This window comes from Aythya marila (assembly GCF_965140915.1).
Source record: "Aythya marila genome assembly, chromosome: 8".
In the NCBI taxonomy this organism is placed as follows: domain Eukaryota; kingdom Metazoa; phylum Chordata; class Aves; order Anseriformes; family Anatidae; genus Aythya; species Aythya marila.
This window is the reverse complement of record NC_139049.1, coordinates 22,792,692-22,812,097: the sequence shown is the minus strand read 5'-3', so window position 1 is coordinate 22,812,097 and position 19,406 is coordinate 22,792,692. Positions and strand designations below refer to the sequence as shown.

Here is a 19,406-nt window from a genome sequence, read left to right as displayed (position 1 = left end):
TTGCAAGGACCGGGTCGGTGCACTTCATTTTTTTGGTCAGCAAAGCAGGAGGAAGCAACAGCACGTCCCCATCAGCAGATGGCACGGTGGCCGGGGAACATCAGGGCCATGATGAGGCAGGGTTGTTGTGACAGCAGGTGAGACGTGCTGCTGGCCAGCACACGTCAGAGGGAGCAGCTCGCCCGGCGTCACGCTTGGGGAGAAGTGGGCAGCTCTGTTTTGGGGGTGCCAAAGCTGCCCTGCACCAGCACTGCTGAGCGTTGCCAAATGGAGAGGGGCAGGAGGGGAAAGAGCCCCCCTGGCAGCTGCTGTAGCCAGCCCCGGACGTTATTTTGGGCAAGCGTTTAATAATTAATCGTCGATTTTAACAAAGACTGCATCACCGACTTGCGTGGGATTGGAAGAAGATCAGCCTTAAAGAAGATTGCGGATTTATACTGGGTAAAATGTAAAGGATTTTGCAGGATTTTGGAGTTAAAAAAAAAAAGAAAAAAAAAGAAAAAAAAAAAAGGCATCATTTGCATGTGTGTGTCTGCTGCCAACTGAACATCTACTGCCCCGTCTGCTGGGGAGCCAAGGGAAAGACCTGCTGGGGAGGGAGCTGCGTGGCGTGGGAGTATTTGCCCCGGCGCATTAGTACTTATGATTAAAACCTAATTACAAAAAATAGACGAAAAAAAAAAAACAGCTGAAGTGCAGCCTGACCTTAATCTGCCTGGAGACGGGTTTATTTATCTCGGCCACTTGTTTACAGTGGGGAATTTCAGCAGATTAAGCTGGGGAGCGACCCTGTGGGAAACGGGAGAATTTCTTTGATGGTTTGGAAACTTCAGCGCAGGATCTGAGTGCCTGCCCTCCCTGGGGCCGGAGCTGGGGACGCCGGGGTGGGAAGGCTCTTGTGACCCCCCCCTCCTCCACCCGGCCCTGTAATCAAAAAGCATTTTTGTTCAGAGGCTTAGCTTAATCGTGATCCGCCGTTTTGTTCCCCACTTAACCTTCTGCTGTCGGAAAGTTCAGATGAAGGTTTCTGCAGCGTGTGAGCAGACACAAAGTCTGACCCAGCGCAGCATATCGGCTCGGGACAGGAGTCAGCCGTGTTGTCAGCTGATGTCACTTGGCCAAAGGGCTCAGAAAACCCAACTTTTCCCTTCCCCAGACAACTCTTCACATCTAGGCAGACGCGAATCCCCCTCCCCTCCCTGTCCTCACCTCCCCACCCCATCTTCCCTGCTACAGGGGAACCCAGGGGCAAGGTATTTTGGCAGTCAAAGGGCGCCTCTGAGGGTTTCCCAAAAATAGCCCGCGAAGTCATGAGGATCCCTGGGATCACATCTTCGTGGAGCTGCAGGAGCCAACAATCCAGCGGGCTCATCACGTTCTTGGCCACGGCGGAGCGGGGGCACGGAGCCTCGTCACCGCCGCGTGCGCCCGTGGCCACCCCGGGCTGAAAACTGAGCCTGAGGAATCCCCGGTGGCAATTTAAGGCTGCACCCTGCGGCACGGGCAGGGGGAGGCAGGCGGAGCTGTGCTCTCCGCTGTTGGAGGTGAAAGCCAAAATCGGCGGAGATTTTTGTGGGGTGAAATTCGTTCGTGAGCTTGGGGGTGTTTGGGGTCTGGGGGTGATGGGGAGGTAGGGGATGGAGTTGTTGTCACCTCTCGTTGTGTTCCCTGCTCTTGCTGCCCAGGGTGCTGGCGTTAGCCAAAAGATAATGTCTTTTTTTTCCATGTACAACCAACAGCTGCCCTTCAGCCCCAACGCTTCGGCCCCACGTGCAGCTTAATGTACAGCCTTCAGCGGCTGCCAGCTCCTTCCCTGCATCCCAGCTTGTGGCTCTGCTGGCAGGAGGCCTCCGAGATGCTGCTCATTTTCCAACACGCCCCCAAAACACCACCAAAGCTCTGCTTTGAGGAGAGGGAAGGGCAGGGCAGCGTCTGGGAGTCACGGCTGAGCTCAGTGGTGCCGCGGTGGTCCTGGAGCTGAGGGGCACCCCTGCCTGCGGGATGCGCAGGGCGTGCGCCTGGGAGGGCTCTCGCTGCGAGACATCAAGCCGAGCTCCGGGTTCCTCTGCTGCAGTCTGGGGGCTACTGGGGATTTAAAAAAAAGAAGAGGAGGAAAAAAAGAAGAAAGGAAGAAAATACACTAAATCTCCTTTTTAAATAGTTGAATGCAAATGGCCTGAAGAACAATGGCAGATGAAATAGCATTCTGAGCGGGCTTTAAAGCGCTGGGAACGTGGGTAGGATCAAAATCAGGTTAGTCTTTAGAGATACAGACTCTGCAGCTTGCCAGGATGTTTTTAAGCATGCTTTGATGTGTAGTTCAAACACTAGATTTGTCCTGGCAGACAGAAGCACTCACAAATTCATATACAGCCGGTCTCTTCTTCCCTCCTCCCCACTGTCCCCCATCTCATGAGATTATAATTTAGCTTCATTACAGAGGAGTTTTACTTTTATTTAAAAGCTGGCTAAATCCCCCTCCTGGGTCTGTGCATTATGCTGAAATGAGTTTACGGACGCCGATGGAAATGTTGCAGGCTTTCATGACGAGCGTGGCGGCGGAAAGGCAGAGGCCGGGTGGTGCCGGGGAGCTCTGCCGCACGGGTCCGGCTTGGCACGTCCTTTATCTCTCGGCTTTGTTTAGGGGCGCTGTGGGTGTGCGTCGTGCTGAACCCCCACTGCAAGCTGGAGGAGAAATCCTGCTGGCTCCGGCAGCTGCGGAAGTGGGGCGAGATGGACGTGTGTCCCCTGGAAGATGGCAATTACGGCAACGAGCTTCCCAACATCACCAACGCGCTCACGCAGAGCTCCAGCCACAACCAAGGTGAGGTCAAGGTTGGGGGAAAGGGAATCATGCCCGTGGCCACGGGCTGCTGTGAAAATTCACCAAAAAAAAGCGTGTTTCCAAAAACGACACGTTCTTTGGTTCGGGGGGAAAGGAAGGCAGCTCGTGCTCAGCACCTCGGTCAGGCAGACGAAAATCAGCACCTCGCTGGGTCCTGGCACGGGGCTGCAGCGGACGCTGAGCCCTGGCTCCGAGCTGCTCCCGCTGACGTCAATGGGAAGCTTACCCGGGGCTGTGCGGGGAGCTGAGCCACACCGTGCCGAGCACTTTTAAAGATCCCCCTCAAACCAAACCCTGCAGAGCGAGCCCCAAGCGCAGCGTGGAGCTTTGGGGGCCCCCAGGGCTGCCAGGTGGGACCCCCGTTCTGATGCAGAGCTTGGGGAAACACAGGGGGCCCCCGGCGCTGCTGGCTGTGAGGGTGTCAGCACCCAGTGAGTTGGTTTCCCATGTTTTTCTGCTCTCATCCCACAGGCGATGTCTCTGGGAGATGGAGAAAACCAAAAGGGTTCTGTTTATGGACACTGATTTTAGATGCCTGAAAATGTTTGGTTATGGGCTGCGGCTGCGGTGAAGTTATGTGTGTTTTGAGCACAAAATCACTTCCAAAGGCCCCTTTTAAGCCAGTTGACCGTGGGGAAATTTGGACTTATATGAACAGGCATGCAGAAGTTTTGTAGAAAACTGATGCTGCCTGAATTGGTGCGGAGCTGAGCCCTGAAGCCCTGAGATGTGAAGGTGGGGAGCTGGAGGTGGAGCAGAGCCCCTTCCCTGGCTCCCGAGTCTCACCTGCAGGCCTTGGGTGCAGACTGCAGCGGAGAAGCAACAAGCCAGGGCTGTTAAATGCCATTCAAGTGCAGAGCATACCCAGCACAGCTTAGTTGTGAGGTTATTCTTTAGTGCTAAAATGAAAAAAAAAGACGAAGCAATTTTTGCTTTGCAAAAGACTTCACGTTTAAGCACTTTCCCGAGATAGCCATGGATTGAGACCCACTGCTCTTGCAGTGCCTCCATCTGCTGCACCCTAACAGGCCCATGGTGCATTCTGTGGAGCCAACTGCCCCGGTGCCACCAGCAGCTCGCTGCGCCACCCCGTCCCATCCCACGTGCACATCGCCCGTCGGGAGCAGCTTGGTTTACACCTGGCCCCGCTCCAGGTCCCTCGTGGCCGGGACTCCCTGGTGCTCCCGGCCCCGCTGCCGGGGACTCGCTCGGTATTTGGGGCAGGTCACGCTGTCAGACACACGCGGGCTGCTCCCAAAGCGCCTCGCTCCGCCTGTGCCGAGGGCATCGCAGCTCGCCGAGCACCCCGAGCAGGCAGAAAGCAGAGCCCGGAGGTGTCCTAGGGCTGCTGGTGGTGGGTATGCAAACACCTCGCCAGCCTCCTTTGTTAGTGAGGGATAAGGGCTGGCTCCCCAAATCCTTCCCGTTGAAATAAACCTGCCGGCGGGCGAGGGCTTGGTTCCGTACGCACGAACACCTGTTTAATTTCTAGCCACCTCGGGGTGCCTGCAGCGCTCGGGCTAATTGCTTGTTGCCATCGTTTCCAGAGCGTGTTTACCCAGCCTGGCGGCTCAGCCCTGAGCACAGCCCTTTGTTTTCCCCTCCCGAAGGCGTTGAGCTCAGCCGGTTTGCAGATCGCAGGACCAGCGCTGCGCCGTGTTGGGGGCTCCCTGTTTTGCAACCTGCTTTTTGCCCTCCTGCTTCCAGCGTGGCCGGGGCGATAGCAGGGGGGCTGCAGGCGGCCCTCCTCCTCCTCCCGACGCTGCCTGCCTGTTGTGGCCGGGCTGAAATTCTCCTCCTCGCCCCGCAGGTCCCAGACGGGAGGCGAGCAGTTACCTGCTGCCCAGCAGCACTGTCTGCACAAAACAAAAGCCTCTTGGAAATTTCAGCCTGGATGAGCCAGAGCAGGCAGTTCTAGATTCATCTCAGAGCAATAAGCAGCAGTCGGATTTGTTGAAACCATCAGCCCTGTTGTGTGGGCAAACACCCCGTGTAGGGAGGGAGAAGGACCACGCGGATGGGCACAAGCCTAGCAAGCAGGCTGCTCTGTTTTTTTCTGCTGTTAATACACCACGAGCCTCATTAATGCATTAATACATAACGAGCCGTGTTGTTTTGGGTTGCACGCTAGCATTCAATACCTTTGAAAATGTCATTTCAGTTGCAGAGCAGCTGTGAGCAGGAGCACAGGCAGTTGCTGCAGCCAAGCAGTGGGGTTTAAAATGATGCCCCCCTTCTTCCCAGCCCTCCTGCTGATGTTTTTTTTTTTTCTCTTCGCAGACTCGCTGGCCAGGCCCCGCCGAACCGTGTTCACCCGGGCCATCGAGGGCTGTGACCTGCACTGGCAGGACAGCCACCTGCAGCGCATCATTAGCAGCGACTTCTACGTGTCCCCGTCCTACCAGCGGGAGGGCGAGAGCCTCCTCTTCAACTCCCAGGGGCAGCCCCTGTGGCTCGGTAAGCATCCAAAACCGCAGCCCTCGGCTGGCCGGGGTGGGTAGGGTGCTCATGGAGACCCACCTGAGGCATCAAAGAAGCTTTGTTACCACGCATCTGTTCAAGCTTCAACATCCTAACGTGAAAAAAATTCCACGTCCTAAACTGCAAACCCTCAACAGCCACGTGTCTCAGGAGGAGATGGGGTGAGACAGGGCTTGGGGGGTTCCTGGTGGCTCAGACTGACCCCAAAATGGGTTTGTCAGGCTGGCACCGAGCAAGCCCCCTGCTGCTGGGAGCGTGGCTGCCTCATCCCCACAGCAAGGGAGGTGAATATACAGATACTGACGGTCAGACCCTGACCTGTGCTGTCTTAGATGAAGCAGGAGAGGGCATTTCTCCTCTGGGAAGGATTTTCCACAGCAGCAGGTCTTCTCCCCAAGCAGCTGTAGCTGGTGGTGTGGCGCTGGTGCCTCCTGGGACTCGGTAAATCTAGCAGGGTCACGATGGCCACAGCTCCCCTTCCCCGGGTACAGCCTGGGCTCTGGTGAGCCCTAGGGCCAAGCTGGTTTGTGTGCCTGGTTTTTCTGGTGCAGTTGCCTTGATTTTGGGTTTTGCGCTTTGGCTTTCTTGGCACCCCTTCAGGGACCCTGTGCTGGGAGAGGAGCGTGATTTGTCAGCAGCTTGCAGCAGCTCGCAGCTGAATATTTCATCCACTTAGCAAATGAATAGAGGGAGCAACAAGAAGCTCTTTTGTAGACGTGTTTGTTCTTAAACCTTCCTCCTGTTCCTTTCTGGTGACCTCTGGGACATGGAAACCCCATTTGTGGAGGTGGCTGTCTGCGTTTCCAGAGCTCTCTGATCTCTTCCAGGAATAGAACGATCCCTCTGCTAAAACTTCAGATCTTCTGTGTTTGCCTTTTTTTTTTTTTTCCCCCTTGGTAGGACATTTTGCAAGAAAATGGGATTTTCGCTGCTTGTTATGCAGCATGGCATGTCATCTGCTCCCGCTAATTTCTCACTCAGTCATAATCCTCTCCACAGTTGCTTGTGATTTCAGGTGAGCAGCGAGCAGCAGGAGCAGATGAATTTCTAAGCAACTGTGAGTCTTGCGGGGGGTTCATGCAACTGTTCCTAATAATAAAACACCAGGCAGGAGAGCTGCAGAAGAGACAGGGTCTCTGCAGAGAGCGCTCCATGCACTCATCAAGGAGGCAGTTCAAATGTCAGCCAAAATCTGCCAGTGCCCCCAGCGCAGAGCTGAGTGCTCGCTGCCTCCTCCCATGTGTCTCCTGTGTAGTGAGAGCTGAGAGAATTGTTTCAGGAGACGGTAAGAAGCGTTTGGGTGAGCAGCAGTGAAAGAAATCGCCCTAAAACATGCAGGCTTTAGGAGAAAGGAGAGGCAGGGTTGTATTTGGAGCTGTCATACTGCAGCAGTGGCGTGTTGGAAACGCTTCCACTAGGTAAGGTTGGTGGAAGTCAGGATTTAGGAACTGAAATGGCTGCTGCCAGCTGGCCGTGGTGACAGTGCCGTGAGCATTCCCCGTGGGCAGCCCTGCCAGGAGCAAGGAGAAAGGCAGGACTTCAACGCAGCGAGCAGGCGTTGAGCTGGGGAGTGGGGAAGATGAGAAGAGGATGCCCTGAAGCCTGCTGCTGCCAGATTCTCTCCCCACCTCAATAACACCCCCGAATGCCTGTGCTCAGCCACCCGATGTGTATGGCCTTGCCTTGCAGAGCACGTCCCGACAGCCTGCGCTCGGGTGGACGCCCTGCGCTCCCACGGCTACCCCCGGGAAGCTCTCCGGCTGACTGTTGCCATCATCAACACCCTGCGACTGCAGCAGCAGAGGCAGCTGGAAATATATAAGCATCAGAAGAAAGGTAAGGAGCTGAGGTGCTGGAGAAGGGTCCCACCGGGTCTGGTTGGGGTGTCCCAGTGGTGGAGGAGACTTTCTCACAGAGCGCTGCTGCCCCATCCAGGGCAAATGAGCCTTCCCATTACAGACTCATCCCAAATGACTCTGTAAGCTGCAGGTCTGGCTTTGTGGCCACTCCTGTGTCCTCCTGGAGCTGAGGGTGAGCTGCTGCACCTCATGCAGCCTTAAGGACACCTTTTTGTTGGGTGCCTGCTCCCCCTGTTGTCTGTGGCAGCCTGTGTGGTGGCTGCTCTGAGCTTTGTGGCTCTTGCAAACTTCCCGCGGCCCCTGCTCCCTGGAGGTCCCTGTGTCCCATGGGATAAGAAGAGGCCTCTGGTCTTGGAGTCCTCTCTGGGTGCAGAACTCATCTTTAAATTCCTCACTCTTAACTTTTTTTTTTTTCCCCTCCTTATTTTGCAGAGCTGCTGCAACGAGGAGCAACAACCATCACCAACCTGGAGGGCTGGGTCGGCCACCCTCTGAACCCCATCGGCTGCCTCTTTCTCACCCTGACCGAAGCTTGTAGATTAGAAGAGGAAAATTGCCTTGAAATCTCAGGTATCGGGTGCTCCCCTTGCTCTCTGCCAGCCAACTCCAGCTGAGCCAAGCCCAAGCGGCAGCCCCAGGGTGGTTTGAAGCCCAGTCTCAGCACTCCTGGGCTTCAAACCTCCCCTGTCTCCAGCCCTGGGGTTTGCAGCAGAGCAGGAAAGCTGCAAACAGAGCCAGGCCAGGGAGTGCCAGCCCATGGGAAGGCTCTGGTGGCAGCTGTGGTCCTGTTGCACGTGTCTCAGGTCTCCTGTGGCTCCTACCTGAGAACAAGAAAGGGGTGAAGCCCCATATCTCCCACAGGGAGCTTTTATCCATCATCCCTGGGTTACCAAAGGGAAGCACTGGGTCTCGCTTCTGAATTGGAGAGTTGTTCCCTCTGCTGCTGTTCCCCCACCTAGGGAGACTCCCCTAACCCTGCTGCTTCTCTCCCCCTTCTCCCAGACACCGGGGACTCCAAACCCCCAGTCTACCAACATGTGCCCGTCGCAACCGGCAGCCAGGACAGCGGCGAGTCCTACCTGTCCCTGGCCTTAGAGGTGGCCCTGATGGGCATGGGCCAGCAGAGGGTGATGCCCGAAGGCCTCTACGCCCAGGACAAGGTGTGCCGCAACGAGGAGCAGATCATCGCCCGGCTGCAGGACCTGGAGCTGGACCCGGTGCTGGTGCAGACCCTTCGGAAGCAGTGCATCCTGCTGCTGGAAGGTGGGGGCTTGGCGCACGGCTCAGGTTCAGATGTGATGACATCTCCCAAGGGCGCCCCTTCCAAGGTTTATTCCTCTCTGACCCGCTCCTGGCTTCTTCCTGGCGCGTGGAGCTGAGTCTGCAGGCTGGCTGCTCCAACGCAGAGCCCTGATCAGGCAAAGCAAGGGTTTGCTGAGCTCCCCAGGGTGAAACCGCCTCAAAGGCTTTATGGAGAACCATATAAAGGCTTTATGGAGAACCATATCACCTCTGTTTCTGAGGCATTCTGTAATTGAAATGCTTTTTAAGAAAGGTTTGAGCAGCCGTTTGCCCCGACTAATGCACCAGGGAGCTGTTGAGCAGACGCCTAAAGCTTTGGGGTGGCACAAACCCCAGCCACAGATACCACAGCGATGGCTGATGGGTTCTGCTTGCACCTAGGTGGTCCCTTCAGTGGCCTGGGAGAAGTGATCCACCGCGAGAGCGTCCCCATGCACACCTTTGCCAAATACCTGTTCTCTGCCCTGCTGCCCCACGACGCGGACCTGGCGTACAAGCTGGCTTTGCGGGCCATGAGGTTGGTGCACGTTTTGTTCTGTTCCTGCCCCCCCAGTTCCCCTGTTATTTGGGTGATTCCTGGTGTTCAAGCCCTAGCTGTAGGGATTTGTGTGGGTCTGGTGATGTCTGTGGGTCACCATCCAGCCTCGCACTGCTGTTGCCCAGCCCCTTGTAGCAGCTTTCTCCCCAGGCACCCTGCAGCCCTCCGTGCCCTCAGGGAAGGCTGTTACCCGCTGGCAGGCTCCAGCACAGACAGGGGGATGATTTGCTCCAGGATGTGCCAGGGAAAATTCTGAAATCCCTGGCAGGAGCTGCTCAGGAGGACAGCCAGACCTCTCCCCGGGGGTGCCCCAAGCCTGTGAGCAGGGAAAGCAGAGAAGTCTGACGCTCTCTGTGTCCAGGGGGACAGTTTCCTTCTTGCAAGCCCTGGCTGGGCATGGAGTCAGCGACACCAGCACTGACTCACGTCAGGAAGTGGAGGTGTGGAAGGGCTGACGTGATTTTTGTCACCATGGCGGGTGAAGCGAGGCTCCTGCTCCCCTTCCCTGGGTTTGCTGAGCGTTTCAGGTTTTGCAGTATCACCACGCGGGCAGGTAACCAAAACCCGCTGCAGAGGCCCTGGGGAAATGTGCTGCTGCTTCTGATCACAGCCGGGCATTTTAAGAAGAACCAGATGATAAAGCCAGGAGTTCTGCCGGGCACTTTGACATGAAAGGCGCGGAGAGGAGGGCGGGCTTTCTCTTTATTTATTTATTTATTTATTTATTTTTCCCCGAGGCTCGTGTTTTTCCTTACAAGTTTATAAATCACTTCACGGATCATTCCCTTCCTTTCAAGTGGGGCTGAGAGATTGATCCCCGTGCCCATGTGCTGCGCACACAGCCCGCGAACCCCCGCACGTGCACAGCAGCAGGAGGCTTTCAAAGGCAGCGTGGGGGGGCGGCCGCCTGGATGCAGCCCCCTCCTCGCCCCACCGCCGCCTTGGGAGCGGGACGGGAGCCAGGGCGGCTCTGACGTTGCCTCCTCCCGTTTGCCCTTCAGGTTGCCCGTGCTGGAGACCACGGCACCGTCCGGCGACGTGAGCCACCCGCACCACCTGGTGTCGGTGGTCCCCAGCAGGTACCCGCGCTGGTTCACCCTGGGGCACCTGGAGTCGCAGCAGTGCGAGCTGGCCTCCACCATGCTCACGGCGGCCAAAGGTTGGTGCTGGCCACGCTGTGCCTCTGGACACGGGGGAGATGGGGGAGGTCGAGGGGAGCCGGAGAATCCCAAGGGCTGGGGAGCTCAAGGAACGGGGAGCGATGTTGTGGGAGTGATGGGAAGGGGACCTGGGAGAGCTGGGATGGGGAGCACTCATCAGCCCCTCCAGAAATGGGAACCCTGTCCTTGTGGTGCTTGGTCCTCTAGGATGTGGGTGATGAGATGTAGCTGCACTGAAAGTATTTACCTGGAGAAAATTGGGAGCTTCTGTTTCCCTTCTCTCAAGCATGGGGCGTCTTCAGCCTCAGCTGGACAAGAGGTCCCCCAGGAGGTGTGGGCATACCTCTGGGGATAGTGACCAGAGCTCGGGGAACCCCAGGACGTCACCCCAACCCCCTGGGTGACACTGGACCATGCCTGCCCTGTAGCAGGGAGCATCCCCTGACCCACAGTGATGAGGCAAGCACAAGATTTTCACCAAACTTCCATTTGTCCAGATGCCAACCCCACCACTTCAGGGCAGCAAACCCCTGGCCAGGAAGGTGGTGGTGGCTGTGCCATCAGAGAGCTCCAGCCTCGCTGTCCCTGCAGCCTCCTCCACCTCTCTGCTTGTCCAGGGCTGCTGCTGCCATGCTCCCCCCTCGCGGGGACCTGATGGAGATTTGTTTCCTGGATGGAAGTGGCTGAGTTTTGTAGCCCCTCGTGAGGATGAGGGTTTTATGCTGGGGTTGTAGGGCTGGTGGATTGCATCTGCTGCTCCCCCCGTGCCTTTCCCTGGGTGTTCCCCGGCTGCAGCATGTCCCGATGCGATCCTGTGTCCTCGCAGCATTTCTCACCCACGCCCCCGCTAGCCGTTTTAGGGAGGTTTGGATTTTGGTGGCGGTGCAAGCGGCTGCTGTGGGTGGCAGGCGATATATTTAGCTATTAGTCATCTGAGATGTCTGTGTGTGCCCAGGTGCAGCTCCAGGGTTTTCACATTGCTGTGCGTTTTTTTTTTTTTATTATTTTCTTTGCTCGAGGCTCATCTGCTCAGCTGGTGACTATGGGAGTAGAAACATGAGCCTGGAGCAAGGCAGAGGGGCTGATGTGACGTGGCAGCATCTGCTCTGTGCCCACACCAAAGGTCCCTCTCCCCACCCTGTGTCCCACAGGGGCTGGTAGGAGGTGCTGATGTCCCCTGCAAGGCTCTGAGATATGGGGACAGGTTTGGGGGTGAGTGAGTGTGGCTGCCCAGGGAGCAGGAAGGTGGTTTGCAGTGCAGTATTGCGGTGGGGAAGACACCCCATGTGCTGTTGTACCTCAGGGCCTGATCAGCATCCCTTCGTGTGCGCGTCTAGAGGGGCTGGCCATGCTGAAGGGGCTGGTTCAGCACCCGGTGCAGGCAGGAGATGGGGCTGGGGGAAGCGTGGGGGGAGGCTCAGCTGCCTGACCATCCTTTACCTGCGCTCAGGGGACATGCTGCGCCTGCGCACGGTGCTGGAGGCCATTCAGAAGAACATCCACTCCTCCTCCTTGATCTTCAAGCTGGCCCAGGACGCGTTCAAGATTGCCACACCAGCCGACAGCAACTCGGACACGACACTCCTCAACGTGGCGCTGGAGCTGGGGCTCCAGGTACGGGATAACGCGGGGGATGGCGGTGGCAATTCTGCCCCTCTAATGGTGGGACCGGCCCTGGTCTTCTGCCAAGTAGATGGTCCCCCATGGCACATAGGACTCACGTGGAAGGGGTAAATTCATCATCATGTGGCCTGGAGTGGGTAAGCTCAGCCCCGCCAGGCCCCTGCAGTGGTTTAGAGGAGATTTTGGATGAGGCAGCCCCTGAGAACTTCACGGGGAGCTGATAAGTGAGCGTGGGGAATTTGGGGAGCACTGTGGTGTTGGTGGTCTCGGTGGAGCCCCATAAAATAGCTGATTGCCCCACATTTGCCTTGCAGGTGATGCGCATGACCCTGTCCACCCTCAACTGGCGGCGGCGGGAGATGGTGAGGTGGCTGGTGACGTGCGCGACGGAAGTGGGTGAGTGCCTAGAGCGAAACCCTAGGCTTGGGTTTCGAGCTCTCCCGGCTCTTCCCTGACCTTCACGTCTCTTGCAGGGGTGCGGGCCCTGGTGAGCATCCTGCAGAGCTGGTACTCGCTGTTCACCCCCACGGAAGCCACCAGCATCGTGGCGGCCACGGTGATGTCCCACAACACCATCCTGCGCCTCAGCCTGGACTACCCGCAGCGGGAGGAGCTGGCCAGCTGCGCCCGCACCCTGGCCCTGCAGTGCGCCATGAAGGACCCGCAGAACTGCGCCCTGTCCGCCCTCACCCTCTGCGAGAAGGACCACATCGCCTTCGAGACCGCCTACCAGATCGTCATCGACGCCGCCTCCACCGGCATGACCTACACCCAGCTCTTCACCATCGCCCGCTACATGGAGCACCGGGGCTACCCGCTGCGGGCCTTCAAGCTGGCCTCGCTGGCCATGACGCATCTCAACCTGGCCTACAACCAGGACACTCACCCGGCCATCAACGACGTGCTCTGGGCCTGCGCCTTGAGCCACTCCCTGGGCAAAAACGAGCTGGCGGCCATCATCCCGCTGGTGGTGAAGAGCGTGCACTGCGCCACGGTGCTGTCGGACATCCTCCGCCGCTGCACCATGACGGCCCCAGGCCTGGCCGGCATCCCCGGCCGCAGGAACTCGGGGAAGCTGATGTCCACCGACAAAGCCCCCCTGCGGCAGCTGCTGGACGCCACGATAAGCGCGTACATCAACACCACCCACTCCCGGCTCACCCACATCAGCCCGCGGCACTACGGGGAGTTCATCGAGTTCCTCAGCAAGGCCAGGGAGACCTTCCTCCTGGCGCAGGACGGGCACATACAGTTCGCCCAGTTCATTGACAATCTCAAACAAATCTACAAAGGCAAGAAAAAACTGATGCTGCTGGTGCGGGAACGGTTTGGGTGAGCCCCGGCTGCCGCCACTCTCACGGCAGGGTCCGGCCGTGGCACGGGGACTCGGGAGAGAAGAAGGAAGGAGAGCGGAGAAGACCTTCCCCCCATCGGCAGAGGCTGCTCTGTTCTGTTCTTCTGATTCTTTTTTTTTTTTAATTTTCTTTCTTCTTCTTCTTCTTTTTTTTTAATTTTATTTTCTTTCCTGGATTTAACCATTTCACACGCTGAGAGGATCCACAGATTCCTTGGGCACAAACCAAAAGGCGACCACGGGAAAAAGGATGGTTTGCTCAGCCCCTGCCCTCCCTTGCCAATACCAAAAGCTCACCTGGAAATCCAATACCTCTTTCCTGAAGGAAGTGGTCGCTGGAGGGATCCGAAGGTTGCAAAGTGCAAAAATCTTTAAAAATTCTGTTGGGGGAATAAAAAAAAAAAAAAAAAAAAGAAAAAGAGCAAGCAAAGAAACCCGCAACACTAGAACCTCATGCGTCACCAAAAGCGATGGCTTTGCAGAGCGCTTCTCCCGCCCGCCCGAGACATGCAAACTCCTCTATTTGTGAAGATACTTCAATAAAACAAGTTAAAGTAACTGTTCTCAGGGATTGCTTACTAAAAGTAACACAAAAAAAAAAAAAAGCATTTATGATACTGTAAATACTATAGTATATGTGTCAATTATTAAATTGTAAAGTTATAATTATTTATAATTCTGTCTTTTATTTGGGGGATACTTGAAATTGTCGTGGGCTGGGGCGATTATTTTTATTATTGCTATTATTATTATTATTATTATAACTATTATTTAAAGACAAAAAAAAAAAACAAAACAAACACAACCACAGACAAAAAGAGGAGGAGGCACACGAACATTCTCAGGTTTCCACGGCATTGTCGGCAGCGAGGAAAAGGGTACGGGGGGAGGCAAATGTCTGCTCAACTCGGAGCCCCGGGACGGATGGATGGACGGATGGACAAGACGGATGGACGGAGGGAGGAGCAGCAGCCCAGCGCTTGAGGACAGCGAAGGAAGGGACTCGGCAGCGCTTTCTGGGACGCACACGGACGCGGGCAGAGGACGGCGCAGGAGCGGCGTGAGCCCCCTTGGACGGCGCCCGGTTTTTTGCCTTCTCCCCGCGGGCGCCCGTGTGAGTGTGCGAGGTGCGTGGGTGCGTGCGCGCCAAGGGGTGCCTTTCTCCTGGGAGGGAGCGGGGACGGGGCAGCCACACGCTGCCGAGGGGCGGCTGGATTCCCTCTGCCATCCCACCCCGCGGGGATGCTCAGCCCCGTCCCGGCTGCGCCAAGCCCGCAGCAGAGCCTTCGGCCCCTGGCCGGCGGCTCTTGGGTTTTGCTTCATTTATTTCCGACGGGTCGGGAGGGCTGGGGGGGCCGGGGCCAGTCTGGACGGTGACTTGTAGTTAGAGAATGTGGGCTAGTTATCTGCTGTCTGGTTTGACTTTGATTTTTGGAAAGTGACTTTTGTCCGCGCTCCGGCCAGGAAACCAATTGTACTCGGTATCTGTCGCCACCGAAATAGCATTCTTCAACCAGTCTGTTTCTCTTTTTTCCTTTTTTTCCTTTTTTTTTTTTTTTTTTGTGTGCGTGCGTGTATGTGTGTGTGCGACCTCTTCATCTGATGTTTAATAATAAAAGGGATGAACGTTACTGCGTGTAACCGCTCTGTTCTTCTGAAGCTGGAGGGGCTCCAGGCAGTTTGGTTAATGCAAGGAGGGCACATCCCCGGGGTATGAGGCATCTCAGCTCCCCGTGGCACCCGGCTCCTGCACCCCAATTTGGGGCACAGAGCAGCGGTGAGGCAATGAACCAGCTGGAGCAAGCGGCAGCTGGGCCTTGCTTCACCCTGCAGTGCACTGAGCATGCTGCGGTGTGGGAGGTGGTGGCGCAGTGCTGTGTCCCCAGCACCCCGGGGTGCTTTCTGCATGATTTGCTGAGCCCCCGGGGGCAGAATTGGCCCCTGGGGATCAGACGAGATGGGGAAACGTGGGTCTGGGCAGAATGAAGGGTCAGTGGGACAGTCCCAGAGAGGCTGTAGGAGGGTGGTGGCTGTTCTAGGGCTGTGCTGTGTCTGCTGCTGTCCCAGTCAGTGCAGTAGCGTGCTGGTGGTGCTGGTGCCTGGAGGGTGCTGCCCTCCAGGTGACTCCTGCTGGGTCTCCCACCCACTCTGGGACACCCTGGATCAGCGTCATGCTGCCCGTTTTCACCTGAGCAGAGCTGAGCTTGGGACAGTGGTGGCATGTGTGAGCCCCAAGCTCCTCGTCTGTGATGCTGCCAGCCTCGGGGACCCCTTCCCTGGCAGGCCTGAACGCATCCTTAGTGCCAGGAGGTGCCCTCCGTACTCCTGCAGAGATCCCCGTCCCCACAGCCAGAGCCACGCAGCTGCCACGGAAAGGTGCTGGTTTAATGCTGCATCCCAGCCCGGAGCGAGCCCCGTGACAACACCGTGCTCAGGGTGGCTGTGCCCGCAGTGCAGTCCTGTCCCTAAAACCCCGGGGCTCAGCTGTGCTTGTTGATGTGGCGGGAATGAGCGTGCACGGCCTCCACAAAGGCACCCACGTGCTCGGGGTTCATGTCGGGGTAAAGGCCGTGGCCCAGGTTGGCAATGTAGCGTTGGGTCCCGAAACCTTCCAGCATCTTCTTCACCAGCTCCCCAATCTTCTCCTGCGGACACGGTGGGAAACCACGTGTCAGCCCAGGGCACCCCATCCCCGTCAGTCCCACATCCAGCCTGGGACGTGAGATGGGGGCACAAGTGGGGAAACTGAGGCTGGAGGCCTGCAGCTCACCTTGGGTGCGTACAGCGCGCAGGGGTCCAGGTTCCCTTGCAGGGTGATGTTTTTCCCTGTCTGGGCACTGCAGTAAGAAGGAAGGAGGTGAATTGCTACGTGTGGTGCAGCGACCAGGGGGCACACAGGGCCTGCAGCCCCCACCACAGGGCACGCAGGACCCCTCAGTGCAGCTCCTGGCTGCTGTGAGCTCCAGGTGGTACCAAGTCCTGGCTATCCCCACCTCTGGCTTCTCTGAACCAGAAATTTCCAGTCCTGGGATTCAGCAGGGCACCAGGACAGGCGAAGTGGTGAGGGTAACCACCCTGGGGTGCAGCGTGGGCACTCGGGTGCTGTGCTGGACTCTTACCGAGCTTCCTGGGGCCGGATGGTCCAGTCGAGACCCACCACCTCGTAGCCAGCTTGGGCCAGGTCGCTCAGGGCGTAGTGTGCGTCCTTCGCAAAGACGATCTGGGGAAGGAGATGGCAGTAAAAGGGTCAGCCCCCAACAGCTGGAGTGCAGGATGCCAGGGACAGATGCACTGCTATATGGCTGACAGGTTCCTAGAGCTGAGTCCCTGCACTGGGACTGCTGTGGGGGTTGTCACGGGATGGGTGCAGCCCTTTGTGCTGGTTCCTCTCCCTCCCCTGGCCGTGCTCTCACACCAGGGACACCTCAGGCAGTTGTGACTCACCATGGGCACCAGCGGCAGCGCCTCTGCTTTCAGCTTGCTCTTCACCCCCCGGGCGATGTCTCGGATGTACGGCAAGGCGAACTCCTGGAACTGCTCTGGGCCCAGGTGCCCTGCGTGCGACTCGAACAGTTGGAGCGCCTGGCAAATACATTGAGCTGGGAGAGCTGCGGGCACCGTGCAGTGCCTTGGTCCCCAAACCCTCTCTGCTCCCTGTCCACAGTCCCTGCCCCTCTGCCTGGACCTGTCCCTGTGCCCCAGGCTGTACCTGCGCTCCAGCAGCCACCTGCCCCACCAGGTAGTCGGTGACAACATCAGCCAGCAGCCGCAGCAGTTGGTGGCTGGCTTCGGGGTGACGGTAGAGCCAGCTCTTGGCCTTGGACATTGTAGTGGAGCCGCCCCCTTCAATCATGTAGGACATCAGCGTCCACTGCAGGAAGGAGAGGAGCGGAGTGAGGAGGTGACTAAGATGGAAAACGTGCAAGGGGCTGGTAAAGGGGTCAGTGCTGAAGATAGACCCCTAAGCAGCAGCAGCAGCGCTGCATTTAATGTCCCCTACACATGTAGGAGGGCTCCCCGCAGCTCTGGGGGTGCCAGGAGCAGAGTCACCCCAGAGGGAAGAGCAGGGAACCCCACCCTGCAGGGCCTTTTCACTTACAGGCGCCCCGGAGAAGCCAATGAGGGGCACTTTGCCCTCCAGGCTGTGCCGCGTCAGCGTGATGGCCTGGAAGACGTAACCCAGCTCCGCGGTCACGTCCACCTTCTGCCGCAGTTTGAGCAGGTCCTCCACCTCCTTCAGGGGCTCTGGGAACGTGGGTCCTTTGCCAGGGACCATGACAACCTCCATGCCCAGCGCCTGGGAATGGGGGAGAATGGAATAACGGTCCCAAACCCAGCCCTGTTCCCAGCCACCAGCCACGGCTCTCACCTGGGGCACCACCAAGATGTCAGAGAAAATGATAGCAGCATCCAGGGGGAATCGTCTGAGGGGCTGCAGACAGCAGAGGGGAAGAGGCAGCATGAGTGAGGGGCTGGCACAAGATCTGGGACACACACGTAGGGCAGTGGGGTCCCTGTCTGATAACCAAGGACTCCTGAGCTAAGATTTGGGCTGCACAACCTACTGGGGCCACCTGGAGGTAAGGGCCCGACCTAAGGTTTCTCCCCATCCCCATTCCAGAGGGGATGGGGGACACACACAGCCTCCCCGGGGGACGCTCACCTGTAGCGTCAGCTCACAGCACAGCTTGGGGCTCCGGCAAGTGGCAAAGAAATCCTGTGCAGCTCGGGTCTCCCGAAACTCTGCAAGGAACCTGCAGCTGTGACGAGGTGCTCGCTGTACCCCGCCATCGCCGCCCCCCATCCCTCACGCCGCCACCGGCTCTCACCGGGCAGGTAGCGCCCTGCCTGCCGCATGCACCACACCGGGGTGTGCTCCGTCTCCTCGCCGCGCGCCGCACGCAGGAACGTGTCATTCTTCAGCTTGGGGAAGCCCTTGGGGCTGCAGGAGGAAAATCAGAGGGGTGTTAGCACCAAAACGGGGACCGGGTGTCCCGCCAGGCCCCTAGGGCTGCAGGTGCAGGGCTGGCGGCTCGTCCCTGCTCCCCGGCCGGTGACCGCAGGGTAGGGGTTTGCACCCAGCTGGGTCCATGGTGACAAATGCTCCCTCCTTGTCACCTCCCAGGGCCTCTTTGAGGGGGACAGCGGGGCCCTCCCTGGGGACAGGCGATGCCCAGCCCCGGGTCCGTGAGATTACGTTATCAGGGGCAGCAGTTGCTCCCGCCTGGGGAGATTTGGGACCAGCAGGACCCAGGGGACAGGCAGCCCTGCCACCAGCTGTCCCCAGCCCCTATCAGCACTGTGCAGCACGGGGATGGTGGTGTGGGGCAGGGTCCCCAGAGCTCCAGGTGCCCACAGAGCTGGTCACCCCACATCCCCAGTACCCTTCCAGTGGTGTCACCGCTCCGGAGCTGCAGCCTGGTGTGCACACACATGGGGTGGGATGGGGACCCCGCAGGACCTCACTGCTCTGAGGGGTGGGGGCCACAGGGACGGATCCCCAGAACCTCCATGTGGATCCAGGGCCACTCCAGTGTCCCCAGTGAGCCATGCGAGGGCGGGATCAGCCTCCCACACCAGTGCCACACCAGTGTCCCCAGGGTCATAGCACCCCAGTGCCATACTGATGTCCCCTAGTGCCACAGTATTTGTCCCCAGTGCCACAGCACTGTCCCCAGGGTCAACCAACACCTCAGCAGTGTCCCCAGTGCCACACCTGTGTCCCCAAGTTCGTATCACCCCAGTGCCACAGCACTGTCCCCAGTGCCACACCAGTAACCCCAGTGCCACACCAGTGTCCCTAGTGCCACACCAGTATTCGCATGGTTACCCAACACCTTAACAGTGTTCCCAGTGCCACCCCAGTGTCCCCAGTGCCACCCCAGCGCCACCCCAGTGCCACCCCAGTGCAGGATCCCAGCACCACACACCAGTGTCCCCAGTTCCCCACTGGGCTCGCACCAGTATCCCCCACAAGAGACCCCCGGGCCACACCGGCGACCCCCTCCCGCGCCCCATCGCGGTGGCAGGGTCAGCCCCGCGGGTCCCCACTACTCACACGAGCCTCTCGCCGCCCTCCATCCTGCGCCGCTTCCCGGCCCGCCCCGCTCGGCGCTGTCCCACCCCCGCCCCGCCTCACGGCCGCCGCCATCTTAACACCACCCCCTCCCCTCCGGCACGAGCGCCGCCATCTTGCCCCACCCTATCCCCATCCGTACGCCGCCATCTTGCCCCGCTCCCCGCC

At 58.3% G+C, this 19,406-nt stretch overlaps 2 protein-coding genes across 2 annotated transcripts in view; one reads left to right on the top strand and one right to left on the bottom strand.

The window, feature by feature from the left end:
• Window positions 1-14,793, top strand: part of ZSWIM5 (zinc finger SWIM-type containing 5) — a gene marked incomplete at its 5' end in the record, with an annotated part of 87,479 nt that extends 72,686 nt beyond the window's left edge. The window contains 10 exons of the mRNA XM_082765895.1: window positions 2,645-2,824; window positions 5,126-5,302; window positions 7,016-7,162; window positions 7,618-7,755; window positions 8,188-8,448; window positions 8,869-9,004; window positions 10,027-10,184; window positions 11,636-11,799; window positions 12,123-12,204; window positions 12,282-14,793. Coding sequence (XP_082622021.1) covers window positions 2,645-2,824; window positions 5,126-5,302; window positions 7,016-7,162; window positions 7,618-7,755; window positions 8,188-8,448; window positions 8,869-9,004; window positions 10,027-10,184; window positions 11,636-11,799; window positions 12,123-12,204; window positions 12,282-13,144 — 2,306 coding nt within the window. The 3' untranslated portion in view covers window positions 13,145-14,793. The remainder of the gene's footprint in view (window positions 1-2,644; window positions 2,825-5,125; window positions 5,303-7,015; window positions 7,163-7,617; window positions 7,756-8,187; window positions 8,449-8,868; window positions 9,005-10,026; window positions 10,185-11,635; window positions 11,800-12,122; window positions 12,205-12,281) is intronic.
• Window positions 14,794-15,526: 733 nt separating this feature from the next.
• UROD (uroporphyrinogen decarboxylase) lies at window positions 15,527-19,388 on the bottom strand (the record flags this gene model as incomplete). The annotated part of the gene is given in 12 exon segments (XM_082765898.1): window positions 15,527-15,807; window positions 15,933-15,999; window positions 16,282-16,382; window positions 16,607-16,744; window positions 16,872-17,033; window positions 17,262-17,459; window positions 17,532-17,594; window positions 17,826-17,905; window positions 17,992-18,104; window positions 19,221-19,297; window positions 19,301-19,372; window positions 19,374-19,388. Coding segments are annotated over 12 exon segments (1,251 nt in total). The 3' UTR covers window positions 15,527-15,642.
• Window positions 19,389-19,406: the final 18 nt, after the last annotated feature.